Raw genomic sequence first — 16,604 nt, forward strand, 5'->3', positions numbered from 1 at the left:
GGGTCAACATAATCGAGGTTTTAAAAGAATGTGCAACTAGGGAAGAGGTCAGTCCTCCACCAACTATGCAGGAATCAGAAGTGGTGGCAACTGATTGATCATAACAGTAAACCGTGTATGTTCTTCCAGTTTTCATCCGTACCCACGAGGTGACGGGAGTTAAGGATTGGGTACCTTGTCGTTGTTAGGAATAGTGGTACAATCATGCAAATGATCATACAACCATGGTATGAATATTCAATATGGTTTATATATCAAATCTATCTTAAAGGACATTAAAAATTCCAAAATGGTAGCCATTTTCCAAGATGGCTGCTAAATTTGCCTAACCAAAAGCATTTATTACATATAATGACTTATTATTGGTCAATCTGTGCACGTAAGGTGTCTAGTGTATGTATTACAGCATACTGGAACACAATCTATATATATATATATATATATATATATATATATATATATATATATATATATATATATATCTGATAGGTCATTATCGGTGTTGAAACAACGGAGTACCGCTGAGCGTTTCTGAAGATGTCTTGAATTAAGACGAAAGCTAAGGTACCTGCTGTTTCCATTTTCCCGTGATTTTATCAAGATTTATCTTATCCACGTTTTCATTGTGTGGATTTACATGAAATATATATATATATATATATATATATATATATATATATATATATATATATATATATATATATATATATGCGTATATATATATGATGATGAATGGTGTTATATGTAGTGATGAAGGATGGTGTTATATGTAGTGATGATGGATGGTGTTATATGTAGTGATGATGGATGGTGTTATATGTAGTGATGATGGATGGTGTTATATGTAGTGATGATGGATGGTGTTATATGTAGTGGCGATGGATGGTGTTATATGTAGTGATGATGGATGGTGTTATATGTAGTGATGATGGATGGTGTTATATGTAGTGATGATGGATGGTGTTATATGTTGTGATGATGGATGGTGTTATATGTAGTGATGATGGATGATGTTATATGTAGTGATGATGGATGGACGTTATATGTAGTGATGATGGATGGTGTTAGGTGTAGTGATGATGGATGATGTTATATGTAGTGATGATGGATGGTGTTATATGTAGTGGTGGTGGTGATGGTGGTAGTGACAGTGGTAGTGGTAGTGATGGTGGTAGTGACAGTGGTAGTGGTGGTGATGGTGATGGTGATAGCGACATGTTTGTGGTGATAGTGGTGGTGGTAGAGACTGGTTAATAGAAGTGGTATTGATGGTGGTGGTAATGATGATGGTGGTAGTAGTGGTGGTAGTGATGATGGATGGTGTTATATGTAGTGATGATGGATGTTGTTATATGTAGTGATGATGGGTGGTGTTATATGTAGTGATGATGGATGGTGTTATATGTAGTGATGATGGATGATGTTATATTTAGTGATGATGGGTGGTGTTACATGTATTGACGATTAGACAATAAAATAATAACAGTTTAATGCTAAAAAAATATACTTTGCTGTGCCGTTGTAGTGAAAAGCGTGGTGGAACTTACATACACCGTTAATGAACTATTGATGGAAGAAGAAGTTTTGGGGACTGAGCAGTGAGACAATGTAGAGCCTCCCGGAGGGTGGCGTCCTACCGTGGACTACCGGATGGGCGATTCTGCTAGTTTATTATAATTGTTTTAGAACCCTCAGATATGTCTTTTGTGCATAAAGTAACAGTTCTGCACATACCTTAACCTCTTTTTATAAAAATAAGTGAGTATGATTCTTAGTTAAACGTTAATAAACATGTTTATATCTTGCTCATATCCTTGGGAGATATTGTTATAAGAATTCTTCCATATTTACAGCTGCTGGCATGTGCATCCACACAGAGCTGTGCAAGTGAGACCAGAGCGGATACATATACATCGCTGTCCACAGTCTTTCTTGTAGGAACACTTGGTCATTTCTTGGCAGCTCGCTGCTATTGGTCTGTCCAGTGTATTTGCCACATATCTCCTTTCTTTTTCCTGGGCCAGTTAGCAAGACTTGGAATGTCTGGTTAGGCTACTGTTGCCTGACCCCAAATCATTCCACCTTGATAGGCTGCACGCTTTACATGTTCCTTTAGGGCAGACAGTGTTGGTGGAATTGCATAAAATGATCTCTTTTTGCGAACAAATACATCAAGTCTTGCACCATTGACACATAAAGCTCGACTAGACTTGTCATACATCACCTCCACAAACCTTTCCAAAACACGGAGGTCTTCACTAACTGATGTAGGACACTGACTGAGTATGGTGAAGGTCCCTCTATCATCAAGTAAGGTGAGGAATTTTGCCTGATGTTTGAGCATATCCTGCCGTATTATTGCTGTAGCCTTGGCCAAATGAACAGCTTCACTGTATTTGCCAACCTCAGCCAGGATGGAGCCTACACCCTCTTGGAATGCTAGCAAAACATCTCTTCCTTGATTGTGAGCTTCCAGTTGAGGAATATGTGAAACCAGTTGGTCCTTAAGTCTAGTACAATAGAATGAACTTCAGGAGATTCGACACCAATTCATGTGATACCAAAACATCTATCACGTTGTATATTGTTATGCGATCAGCCCTGTGAGAGAAAATGTTTGGCATATCCTTCCGAGACAGTTCGTCTCGACACGAGAAAGCAGCAGACTAAAACACACTGAGGAAGTAACTTTCTCACTGATGTGGCTGGAGAGATAGACAGCAGTGTGGCAAATCTTGAAGGGCGGATGTTGTATCAGTAGACAGCCATCAGCCTCCTTCTTGTTATTGGATAACTCAACTCCTTGTGTGAAAAAGGCATGAGTGACCAGCAGAGTTCTAGCCATTACATCCAGCTCATGTGGCATCCCCGAGTGCAACTGTTGCTCCCTAGAATTTCAAAAAGGGACCAGGGAGTCAGCTACCAAACTGTGAAGTGGTCATTCCCCCAACACGCACACACACATTACTGCAAGAGTAACTGTCGTGATATAAAGTGCCACCTTTTCAAAAATAATAAATATGCCTTAAATAACATAATAGAAACCATGTTGATACTTTACCAACATGTTAATAAGAGAGATCAGAACCGTCAGTTTTCATGTGGTTTGTTTACCATACATAGATGCTTTCTGATATTTACATATCTAAGTTGTCCGCCATTGTTTCACTATTTTGCACTATTGTAATCACATTGGTAAGCCTTCCTCTATCTCCATGTTTAACTACACCACCTGTGGCATTTTACTATAAACATTTTAGTTCATCACTTCAATACATTTGTGACGTTGTAGATTACAGTACACTTTGCGTGTGATGGTGTATACGGTGTCTGGAGTGTCGGCGAATACATGAACTTTTTCTTTCACACACAAAGACAAAGCTGTAATTAACCGCACACCTTGCAGATAAGATAATGCAGACTGTTCTTCAGCATCAGCGTCCGGTTGTGGTACACGAAAACCAGCGCATAGGTACACACAAGGGTATGAGCTACCTAGACAGTGAACAAGAAGACGCTGACACAAAGGTATTCGTGCAAGCTGTGGATGCCACAAACTCAGTGTAATAAGTGTCCCCATTCACTCTGCAGTCACGGAGGTTTTTGTCCTTTCCCTAAGGCGGTATACTGACTTATGTGAGGACAATTCAAATATGACAGGAAGTGGACAGCATCAGCGAGTGATCCCCTGAAGCATGTAGTGCAAGTGCTGGGTCCAAACAAACTGGCCGCCCCTCCTGTATTTCATGCACTCAGTAGTGCGGAAAACACGGGTAGCTTTGTATGTAAAGGGAAACTTACCTGTTGGAAGGCTTTTCACACGGCAGGTGACGAAATTCTCACTGATATTGCACACCTGGATACAAACCCAGAACTCACAAATGAAATATTAGCTGAGATCGAGAAGTTTGCATGTCAACTTTATCTTCTGAATACATAGATTTCCAAATTAAATAACTTAAAGTTATGTGCCATTTATATAGGTACAATGTGGATTGACTTTTCTAGGTCCCTTAATTATTGAAGGAAGGGAATTTATGGAGCACCAGGGCTGCATAGAAGGTTCAAGCATTGATAATTATATTAATTGAAAGAATTTTCCATAATGGAAAAACAAGAGGCATTCTAGAGTTAGACATAGTACATTTCCAATAGCTGAAGCATCACATAATCTTGGAACACAGTACAATAAATCATACCAGCAACAGCTAGATAGCACCAATGTAAATTATAATAAATACCTGAGGACGCCGCCGTAGACTGCCGCCACGAAGATCCCGGCCAACCCCGGCAAGTGACTCAGCTTGTCAGTCACCAAGAATGGAATTATTTGGTCAGGTTTTTCAATCTTGCCGGTAGTGAGCGGATCACAATCACTGTAGGTGGCATAGGCGACGAGCCCCGAGAAGTAGAAGAGACTCCACAAGGTATACAACCCCACCAGGAAGACCATTACCAATCTGCAAGACAAACATTACTTTGTTACTAATGTGACTTAACACACACATACATACAGGCTTTGTGTGAAATATAACAAAGTCTAGGATTGCTTTTAGTGTCCTAGAGGTGTAAGAGGTAACGTTCCCCGGCCACACACATAAGATCGTGGGTTCGAGTCCTTGCTGGTGAGGTCGTTGATTATATGTTCAAAGTCCGCGTGTTAAATGGACTAAAAATGAAGTATATATATGTACCTCGCGTTTCATACCAGCTGGATTCGGTAAAATGCTACTGACACCACATAAGAGGCACGGGCAGTTTCCCAATGAGGTTCACGGCGCCATCAGCTCGATGAACAGGCTTTGTGTGAAATATAACAGAGTCTAGAACTGCTTTTAGTGTCCTTGTGGCCTAGCCGGTAAGCGTTCCCTAGTCACACCCAGTAGGTCGAGGGTTCGATTCCTTGCTGGTGAGGTCGTTGATTATATATATATATATATATATATATATATATTTCATGTAGATCCACAATGAAAACGTGGATAAGATAAGTCTTGATAAAATCCCACGGGAAAAGGGAAACAACGGAGCACCTTAGCTTTCGTCTTTATTCAAGACATCTTCAGAGGCAACTGAAGATGTCTTGAATAAAGACGAAAGCTAAGGTGCTTCGTTGCTTCCCTTTTCCCTTGTGATTTTATCAATATATATATATATATATATATATATATATATATATATATATATATATATATATATATATATATATATATATATATATATATATATATATATATATATATATATATATATAGTTATGATCATCTCCCCTTTCCCTCATTATTTGTTTCAGTTACCCATTGTATTTACTTTCTATTGTCTCCCATTTTTCTTTAGACTCGAAATCCCAAGCTTATGGTAAAGACTTTCAAAAATGTCTTGATTATTTTTACATTAATATGTATAATAGTATTTGTTTCATTATGTAAACTTTGAAGAATATATTTTTATTTTTTGTACAGTTATGAAAGACTACGTCCCTAGTAGCAGGAGGCATTGCAAGTGAAGGCCTGACGATCGGACAAAACCCCTGTGTAAACGTCGCTGGGTAGTTTTGAAACTAGTACTTGGAGTATCAAGGTTGGCGATGTGTCATTATCGGCCTTCACTGGCTCCTGACGTTAGTGAGGGGGGTAGTTATTAGTGTTTCTGACTGTATCATGTTTATGTTTTTGGTTGTGAAAACTGATGAAACATATCAGTTGAGAATAATGTTCATTTCCCCCTCGTTATCAGTTAGCTCACGGGTAAGCTGGCTGTTTGGTCCTTTTCTTTTTATGATCTTTCTTTGTGTTTCTTATATCTTTCCTGATCCTTCTGGTTAATTTTGGGGGTTGAACGTCACCTTGTTTTTTTTTTTATTATATAACAAACTGTTAGCCAGTTTGCTCCCTACGTCGTCATTATAGGTGAAGTTTTCTCTTCGTGACACAACTGGATCTATAATATATTTTTCCCCGGATAAGGTTCAGTTATATTTTGACTTAACAAACAGTCCTGGACAGTTTCAAGGAAATCCTATGACGCGGAGTTACCTGTAAAGTCAGTCCAATATATTTGACTTGAGTTAAAGTCGCCTACTATACAGACTTAGCGGTATCATGTCTGGATGCCTGTCATATTTCATCCCAAATAAGTCGTCCATCAACACTATCAAGTTTAGCAGGTCTATATATTACTCCTATGATTAATTTTTCTCTACCATCGGTTAATTATCTCCAAGTTGTTATTATATTCAATTCAGTTTTAGTTTCCTATTTAATGCCACATTTCAAATTATCCCTGACATGCTGCCCCGCCTCTCCTCCTGTTCTTCCTATCCATATGAAATAATACATATCATTTAATTTGATATTCGACAGGTAAGTTAATCCAGGTTTCAGTTAAATCTATTACAGTATATCGATTTTTTCCATACATACCAGAGCTCTGATTAATCCAGGTTTCAGTTAAATCTATTATATCGATTTTTTCCATACATACCAGAGCTCTGATTTCTTTCATTTTATTTTTAATGCTTCTGCTGTTCACTTTGTAAAGATTTAACCTCGCCAAGATCTGATTCTTCTCTCTGTTGTGGCTTAACTCCCTGACTAATGTCACTTTATTGTCATTGTTAGCACAATTTATAGGTAACCTATTGACACGTGTATCCCTGTGCCCACTGCAGTCTCCTCGACCCCAGTGCTCGCATGGTCCTTTAGCAGTTTAAAGACCTGGACATCTTTTCAACCACCAGATAAATGCACCCTGTACCTTTGTGCTATAGAAGTTTTCCTAGCTGTCAGTGAATGGAGCTCTTCTCACTTGTGATCCGTGCTGGGGATTAAACCCAGGACATAACTGTGAGAGGCACGTGCGTTACTGCTGTGCTGCCAGCACCCATGGTGGTATTTATGAATATTCTAAATATTTGTCACGGTAGGTCTAAGTGCTACTTATAAAATAATATAATGTAAATAGAACATTTGTTTTTATAACATGATTGATGTGTCTCCTGGAAGATGGGTAAATTTTCAATATAGTTTTTATTACCTTTGTGATGTCTGAAGCGTCCTCACAGATGCTAATCTCTGGAAGGTGGTTTGGTTGAAGCCGATGGAAGAGACTATTAAGTAATAGCCGAAGACCACAGTGGACATCAGAGTGTGGCGCTCAAAAGGGCTCGTGTCGAGGCTGAAACAAAGTAAATATGTTTTGTGCCACATGTTTCATTCACTCCTATGAAATGTATTTGTGCCAGTATACTGTATGATCCCCTTCCTTCTATTTATTTATTTATTTTTTGCCCATTATCAATGTGAAGGATCATTTTGCACAGCACATGGTGTCCCTCACTCCTCGTTACTAATATTGAAAACTTCACCCTCTAAAAAGTGATGTCTACAGAATGGTGGGTAATGTGCTCTATACACCAGTAATTACCAGAATGAAGAAAGGAAAAAAAAAGTTACACACCCTTATAAGAAAAGAGTGAGAAGCCAGTTCTTTGGAGATTTGGGTGGCCTTTTGGGGGCCTTTATAACTGACCAAAATTCGCCAAATACAACAATAAGTTTTCTACATTCACTGTTATATTCCTTCTCCTGTACTAGTTAATTGAAAACCCGATGTATTATTGTCCAGACAGGCAAAGGTTATATTTACAATTAAGAACAAGAACAACATGAAAACACAGGAAACAAATAAAAACACTCCTTCCTAATATGTGGTAAAACCTCCTAAACACCGGAGGAACCATCTTACCTACTCATGGAAGATATAATCCATCATCGTGCAGTCGGAGGACCACAGGATCAGTTGGGGAAAGGACAGGGGTGGCCAACCCAGAGACAGGAGAGCGAGTAAGGAGAGCTTGGGCGAGGAAGGTAACTACTCCCACAATGTAACACCAGGTTTACATGAGCAAAATCAAAAGTGTAGGAATTGAAGAAACATGATGAGAATATTAATGTAATATAACTAGCAACATTATAAACACATGTTAACTTAAAATTTAGTCAAAAGTTATAAAGGAAATACAAATATCACTACTGGGCAACTCTCCAGGGATGCTCCCAGGTTGAGACGCCACCTGAACATGACCTTGATAACAACTAGATTTAATTTGAGGTTTGATCTCAACCTGACATGGTCAGACAGACCTAGTACGCCTGATTAAGGCCTTTTTCACATGATCATTATTTTTGTCACGAGACAGAATGTACTTGCATCTAGTGAACAAAAAGTCAAGCTTTCATATGGACGTTTTCCTGCCATGCCTCAGTTGAGCTCCATCTGTTCAAGACGGAGAATCCCACAACACAGAGATAGTGAAGGAAATAGATTAAGTGAGATCGTAATGACTAGTAACGATGTTAGTAAACAAACAGATATTTGCCAGAATATTAAAGGAATGTATGGAAGAGCATAGTAAGCCCTTAACAAACCTGTTTAACATGCATTAAAAACGAATGTAGTACCAGAATCCTGGAGGATACCGAATGTAATACCGATTTTCAAGAAGGGAGATAGATCACTATCCTCTAACTACCGTCCAATCAGTTTAACATCAGGTGTAGGCACATAACTGGAAGCAATAATTTCAAACTCTATTCAAAATCACCTGGAGAAACACAAATTGATCAACGATTCCCAACATGGCTTAACAAATAGGCGTTCATGTCTGACAAGTCTATTAACATTCTTTCCAACCGTTTTCGAATCAGTGGACGACGGGCATGGTTACGATGTGGTTTACCTCGAATTTAGCAAAGTCTTTGACAGGGTCCCCCATGAAAGACTAATACGTAAAATGGAGGCCCATGGCATAGATATAGGCGTAGACAGCAACTTAAGTAAATTTGCTAATGACACTAAAATAGGGCGTGTAATTAAATAAGACGAAGACTCCGCAAAACCACAGGAAGATCTAAAAAAAAAATGCATGGTATGAAAAATGGCAGATGAAATTTAATGTAGACAAATGTAAAGTACTTAGTCTTGGAGATGTAAACAGAGAAAGCAGACATCAGATGAACAACGTTGATGTAGAGAAATCCTACTGTGAGAAAGAGATTGCGTAGTATCGGGTTCAAGGCCACAAAGCAGAGATACGTCGTTTATTGTAAGTCGTTTTCGATGCACGGATTACCTAACGTGTTAGCTATTCTGTATGCACAGACGCTGCTTTTGACTTGTGCGCATGACACACTCAGAGGGAAAAGCTAACACCTCGATCAGGCGTTAGCCTTGCACAGCGCCCAAGCGGCCCAAATAGCTAACAGCCAATCAGAGAGTTCTCTCATTGAAAATACGAGGATCATGGCCGTTTATGGAGAATGTTTTGATTAATATTGAAGAGTTGAGGGCATGTAAGGCAATAAAAAACTGTGATATAAAAATAAAAATAATTCTATATACAGTAGTATATTGGATTACCTAAAACAAAGCGCATGGCGTGAAAAAATGAAAAGAATTGCGCCTAGTTGAACACCTGTGAAGCAAAGAAATATGTGTTTATAATATGCATAGACTACACTTATAATATATAAATATAATATAGTAAGAACATAAAATATATACTCTGCAGGTAATGCTTATTGAAATAGATAATTACATAAAAATAAGTGTCAGGAAAGATTTTTTTTTTTTTTATTGGGCAACCCCCTATATCCTTGTGTAAGGTGAAGCGCAGAAGCGTTTACAGCGCCCAACAGGGAAGCATGCTGAGTTCATGCTTGCCTTTATGTCTCACGATTTAAGGGCGTAGAAGCCTGAAGAGTCAGTGGTTTATGTCATCCAATTATTGGGAGCTCCAACAGCTTGTCCCTGAATACGAATTCGCAACTTTCGACTTACAGCAGGTACCTACTTTACTGCTAGGTGAACAGGGACTAATGGGGGCTAGGAAGTAAGTCCAAACGACTTCCACCGGCCCGGGAATCGAACCCGTGACATCTCGCTTGCGAGGCAAGAACGGTATCGCTTCTACCACCGGTCCCCCTCAGGAAAGAATGAGAGGGAGACACATTTGCACAAGTCACTCAACCAAAGCAGAAACACATATTTTGCATGACAAACAAACCCTCGTCTGAAATACTCCATTGCTACACGAAGATTTCTATAATGCTGAACATAAATTTATGCATCGCATTTTGGAAGTACAAGCATTTGTTCAGCGTCAATGTCACATTTTTTTTTGTCATGTACGGACTGGCTAGCGTAGTGGCAAGTTTACCTGGCAATACTTGGTGATGTAAGGCTGTATGTAATGGGGATGTGTGATTGGTGGATCTATTTTCAGCTGTATAACTGTCAGGATAAAACAAAACCAAAGGTAGCATTTTTATAATATCAAACTATAAATTATTATTTAAGATACTGAGAAGTTTCCAAATGATCGTATATTGACTTAAATAATGAAGAAATTATATTAATGAATTGGCAACTCAACTATAACCACAGCTGCCACAAGATTTTCACACAAACTTTCTTCATTATTTAAGTCATATACGATCATTTGGAAACTTCTCAGTATCTTAAATAATAATTAACAGTTTAATATTCTAGGTTATGTATCTATGCTACTGTGCCAAGTAGCAACCTTGTAAATAAGCTACTGTGCCGAGTAGCATTTATATATATAATTACGTGGCAACACTGCACGTGTTATGTGGCAACATTGCCCCGAGGCTGCCATATGGCAAGGCAGTCTCAGTCTGACTGTGTGAGCCGTGCATGGCACACGCTAGTCACCACTTGTATTTCTCGTATCCCTTAATAAACGGACTTCAGTGTTACCCGGTGTTTCCCTACCCATCACTGCATTCTTCAGGGAACACTTGTAACCATCATGGCGCAGTGACTAGGATCTGTGGACTTACAAGTGTGTGAACGATGCCGACGGTTACATCTGCCGGCGATATGCGCGTCGACTCATAGTGTGTTGTGTTGTGTTGCGCTGTGTTTCGCCGCGATGTGCAGTGTTGGGCCGTCACAGTGCTTTTTAGTGACGGTGGCAGTGTTAGTGTCAGTGTATTAGTGTGTGTCTAGAGCTGAGAGTTGAGCATTGGCCTGTTTTTTGTGGTACCCATGGAGCACGCAGGCGTACACCCTTCTCGTGCGACATCCGAGGGAAACTGACGGTCTTGCCGGACCACGCTCCGCTCTCTCAGACACACACACGCACGCACGCACGTACGCACTCACTCACGGACAGAACAGTGGATCATATGGGGTGATTTCTGCGCTGTTTATGTCATATATATGTGGCTCGAGCTGTTGAGGCGCCACTTTATATATTAAACAGTGCAGTCCACGCACACACAAAGATGGGCGGTAAGAAGGGACAACGTCAAGATGGGAGACACGACTCCCCACCACCTTCTCCTCTACCGGGCGCAGACTCTCATCCTCCACCTCCAGTGACGGACATTGCCACAATTCTGAGGTGGATGGACGACCGGGACGAGAGACGCAGAGAGATGGAACTTCAGAGGGAGGAGACACGAAGAGAGGAGGAAAAGTTGCGTTTTGAGGCACTATTGGCGACCCTGGCGCTAACCCACCCTCCCTCACTCGCAGGTAGCGCGCATCAAGGCGCCAGTACCCTCCCTCCTCCACCACACCAGCGTCCTCCAGGCACTCTTGCTACTCCAACAGCTCCCAAGGCATCTGTTCAACCCCCACCCGCCCTCTCACCAGACGTCACGTTTCAGCTTTTTCGTGAGTGGAGGCGGCGTTGGACAGCATGGACCTTGACAGCATGCCTCCAAACAAACAGCTCATCCAACTGCAGATGTGTTTGTCACTGGAGACCCAGAGAGTTTTGGAGCACACGTTGCAAGTGCCTCCCGATTCTACCTCTTCAGTGACGGATGTGCTCGACCTTTTACAGGAGCATGTTAAGGGTCGGAACAACGAGGCTTTGCGTCGCCGTGCCTTCACCAGCTGCAAGCAGGCGGAGAACGAATCCTTTGACGACTTTTTTGTACGCTTGAAGAGTTTGTCAGAGGAGATCGACGTCTGCAAGGCGCACAGCCGGGAATGTGAGGAAGCCTGGATCAAGCATGGGATTTAAAGTCAGCAGGAAGAGTTGGCAGGCAGCGACCATCCCCTGGGACGCTTCTCCACACCCAGGCGCAGTAGTGATCACTGCCGGTCATACGAGGCCACCTCAAGTCACACCTCTGCCTTTAATATCAGTCTCCCCACCTGCTGTGAGAGCTTATTTTCACAAGAAGATAAGAAGGTGGCTGGGTACAAGGTTGCCACTACACACTTCCACGCTTAGTGCTTCCTGTGGCAGCTGTGGAAAGCAGCACAGCCCCAAGACTTGCCCGGCCGTCGACGCACTGTGTCGTGGATGTGACCGTAAGGGCCACTGGTCTAACACAGACAGGTGCCCTGCACGAGGCCACAAGTGTCAGGCCTGCGGTCGCTATGGACACTATGACAAGTGCTACCGCCAACCCAAGCCCAAAAGCCCGAGACGAGGAGGAAAGCAGCGCACTTCCCTCGGGGTGGTTCGCACGCAGCCCCCTCCAGATGGCCCACGCAGCCCCGGGGCAGCGTGTGGACACACCGTGAGGTAGGACCCACCCACACGCCCCAGGGCTACTCTTTCCACCGACTGCACGCCCACACACACGGTGAGATGTGTCGGGTCACATCAAGGTGATAATGACAATCGCGCCGTGATACCACGGCAGATTGGGCTGGTTAACTTCCAGAAACTGCCTCACAAAGAGATTCCGGGGACCGCAGCAGTACCACACATGCGGACGGTTCCCCAGAGATAGACGCCAGGGCTCACAGAGATCACTCATTACGGCGACAGGCAGTCGTCAGGATGGACGAGGCAGCTCACTTTCGCGCGCCTCAGCGTCGGGAAAGAACGTAAGGAGCGTGGTGCCCGGTGAGACTTTCCGTAGCAGATCCCATGCTGCTCGCAGGCACCAGCAGGGTGGAAGATGAAAGGACGTGCCGCTGGCGCAAGCACACAGAGCCCAAAACCCGTTGTCCAATTCTTTCACCCACACAGGACGCTCCCCTGCCCAGATCCTGTATGGTCACCCTCTCCGCTCTTGCGTTCCTACACATGCCAAGGCCTTTGCGAAGGACTGGCAGACCAAAGCCGAGAGCTGTGACCGCCGCGCCGCTTCACGTGCCCAGGACGCCAAGGCTCGGTATGACGACCGTGCCCGCCCTCTTCAGCCACTGGAGATTGGTGCCCTTGTCCGCGTCCAGGACCCGACGACGACACGTTGGGACAAGGTGGGCAGACTACAAGGTCAGGATGCCGAGTGGCCGTGTCTGGTGGAGGAACCACCGCTTCCTCCGGCCAGTCCCACCCCCTGCTGCTGGCCCCCTGACCGAGGACGAGTCCCCTACACCTCACGAGGATCCGCCCCACAGTGCACCTCGACGCTCGGAGCGACTTAGGACTAAGAAGTCCGCTCAAGACAAAGACTATGAGAATGAGGGGGGGAGGGAGATGTAGGTTATGTATCTATGCTACCGTGCCAAGTAGCAACCTTGTAAATAAGCTACTGTGCCGAGTAGCATTTATATATATAATTACGTGGCAACACTGCACGTGTTATGTGGCAACATTGCCCCGAGGCTGTCATATGGCAAGGCAGTCTCAGTCTGACTGTGTGAGCCGTGCATGGCACACGCTAGTCACCACTTGTATTTCTCCTATCCCTTAATAAACGGACTTCAGTGTTACCCGGTGTTTCCCTACCCATCACTGCATTCTTCAGGGAACACTTGTAACCACCAAATATTATAAAACTGCTACCTTTGGTTTAATTGTTTATCAGTTAACCACATCCATAATGTGAACTGCCTATGTATTGCACCTGTATTTGGAAGTATTTTTAATGTCAAAGTAAACGCATATTTATGTGTGTGTGTGTGAGAGAGAGAGAGAGAGAGAGAGAGAGCAACCGATAAAATATATATCGTATTATTAAGGACATCAGATATCAACATCTTAATGAATATCAAAATATAGCTGTTAAACTCTAGTCCAGGGAAATTAGACAATTTTTATGCCAAATGTTGAACTTTTCATAATGAAATGATCCTTGGTAGAATTATTGGGAATACGTTCGTAAACAACGTACTGAACAGCCTGAGCGATCTGAGGTAAGCTTTTGCCGCCATCTTGAAAAAATGGCGGCCTTTCGCGGTTTTTCATGTTTTACTCATTAACCGTTGATTTTAGGGAGATGACACTTAATAACAAAATAAAAGAGCGTAAAATTCTGCACATTTTGTATCTTCAGCTTTTGTGTAGGACTAATACATTTTGATATAATAAACATTTTGTTTCCACCTCTAATTTTGACACTTTAATGTTCCATTGGTAAAAAACAACAAGAATATAATGTCTGTGTTGCTTTTTTTATTTTTTAGGGACTAATAATGAATGAACATTTGATACTGACCTTAATTATCACAACGGCACTGAATTTGACTCCCAAACTTCATGTGTAACTACAAATACTGAACAAGTTACAAAGAAAATGAACTGTCATAAAAACACTAATCCTGGAACAGGTCTACAAGGGATACCACATTAAAAAAAGACGCTCCACGTACTGGACCTCATGGCTGGTGTGGAAAACGGTACCAGATGATGTAAAAATAGCGAAGGGTGTGGCCAGTAGTGAAGATTGTTTTTCTCGGAAAGTATTAATCGTACACAAAAGATGAATATACCAAAATGTGCACAATTTTATGCTCCCAAAAATCAACAGTTAATGAGTAAAACATCAACAACAGCGAACGGCCGCCATTTTTTCAAGACGACGACAAAAACTCGCCTCAGATCGGTCAGGATATTTGGTATGTTGTTTAAAAACGTATTCTCACTCTTACTACCAAGTATTATTTCAATATGAATTAGTTCAACTTTTTCCTAATTTCCCCCGACTACTCTAACACTGCTGTAGTTAACAATCTCACCACCATCCTGTCACTTGCCAAGCCTCACTGTTGCCGAGTGTACCTCCTTAAGATGGAAAACTTCTTTCTAGTAGGTGGCTTAAGTCATCCATGTTATATGGGCAATGTAGCATTATATGAATGAGTGTTAATATATTACCAGTGTAGTTGTCACCGTTATATCCCGTACGTCCCTGTGAAAGGTTCCGCTGAACTCCATTCATTTCTAAGTGCCGTGTGATAAAAACTTGTGAAAGATGCCTAAAACCTATTTAGGGGTACACTTCTGGTGCCAGCCTGTAAGAGGCTTACACAAATAGGACCCGTACGTGTCTGAAATACGAAATCGTTAAGGTTAGATGATAGGCCTATGACACAAGTATGTAAGCTCACTTGAAAAATTGGATGCGTCCACCTCGGTCTGCAATGGCCCACACTTTGTCAACGCCGCCCAGGTCAATACAACAGAGGATCACCACCACCAGCACCCCGCCAAACATGAGCAACGTTTGCAACACGTCTGTGTACACCACAGCCTTTACACCACCCTGAGGGAAAAAGTTATAATACTAACAGTGTTTACCACCTCTTCCTACCAACCTTACCAAATGAACATGGCTTCCTTCAATGATCATTGCGACGGCCTTCAGACCCAGGAGTTCAGAAAATATTTTCACTGTGTACCAGTGTATAAATATGTAGCACTATTTCTAAAAAAATTTCCAAGAGCTAATGTGGTTTAAATATCCTCCCATAAAAGACAGATATCTATATGATCACTTTGTCATTGTTAACACAGTTTCTTATAAACACCCAAGAACCAGCACACCTGCAGCTACACTGACGTCCATGCTCGAGTTACGACTGTGATGTCATCAGTGGTAGAAAAGTAGCCAAGTTACTAAAGAATTTTTTTAAGGATTGTTTGCACAAAACAAATAGGTGATAATACTCCAGAATATTTCATCCTGCTCAACCTACAAGTTTACATAAAAAAGTGTAATATTATACAAAAGTCAATGATTACCATTTGTTTACGGTATATATTGAGGGAGATTTTCCCTTGCAAGGAACTTTGAAGGTACCTTGACTGATTCTTTGTACAATACATAGAAAAAATATGCATTAAGCATAATATTAGATACTACTGAACTGTGAGAACATAATTCTGCCTGTCATGGCCATTTTCAACTCTCTACCACACTCTCGTCCTTAGATAATGTCTGATGTCTCATTTTTTCAGCTTTGATCTTTTTGGACTCATTTTATAAGATTTTGGGTGAAATCTACAGAAATAATCACACACATACATACTTAAACAACTCTCACTACATGCACGCATAGATCAATACAATCGGCTAAGTACCAAGCTCCATAACTGAGGAATATGCAGTGTATTGAAACTTGTCTGCAAATATAAAAGATTCTCGTTAATTTCTGCTCTACTGGAAGCAACTCATGTGTGCAGTATTATTTTTGTTTCATGAAGGTATTGTGAAAAAAAGAACGAAACACGTAGTGATAAATTGAATTGTGATAAATCGAAACTGCAATAAACAAGTTATACCTCTATTGCTCCACCTTGACACTCCTAAATTGATCCTTTGAATAGTAAACATATTGATTCTATTCCACAATGAGGCTAAAAGAGAAGCCATGAGGATATT

At 41.6% G+C, this 16,604-nt stretch overlaps 1 protein-coding gene across 1 annotated transcript in view; it reads right to left on the reverse strand.

Annotated features, from left to right (window-relative positions):
* Nucleotides 1-16,604, reverse strand: part of LOC121868935 (sodium-coupled monocarboxylate transporter 2-like) — a gene marked incomplete at its 3' end in the record, with an annotated part of 43,832 nt that overhangs the window by 5,572 nt on the left and 21,656 nt on the right. The window contains exons 5-7 of the mRNA XM_042369969.1: nucleotides 15,331-15,485; nucleotides 7,036-7,176; nucleotides 4,242-4,460 (exon numbers count right to left, since the gene is read on the reverse strand). Coding sequence (XP_042225903.1) covers nucleotides 4,242-4,460; nucleotides 7,036-7,176; nucleotides 15,331-15,485 — 515 coding nt within the window. The remainder of the gene's footprint in view (nucleotides 1-4,241; nucleotides 4,461-7,035; nucleotides 7,177-15,330; nucleotides 15,486-16,604) is intronic.

The sequence above is a fragment of the Homarus americanus genome, unplaced genomic scaffold (assembly GCF_018991925.1).
Source record: "Homarus americanus isolate GMGI-L3 unplaced genomic scaffold, GMGI_Hamer_2.0 scaffold50632, whole genome shotgun sequence".
NCBI classification, from domain to species: domain Eukaryota; kingdom Metazoa; phylum Arthropoda; class Malacostraca; order Decapoda; family Nephropidae; genus Homarus; species Homarus americanus.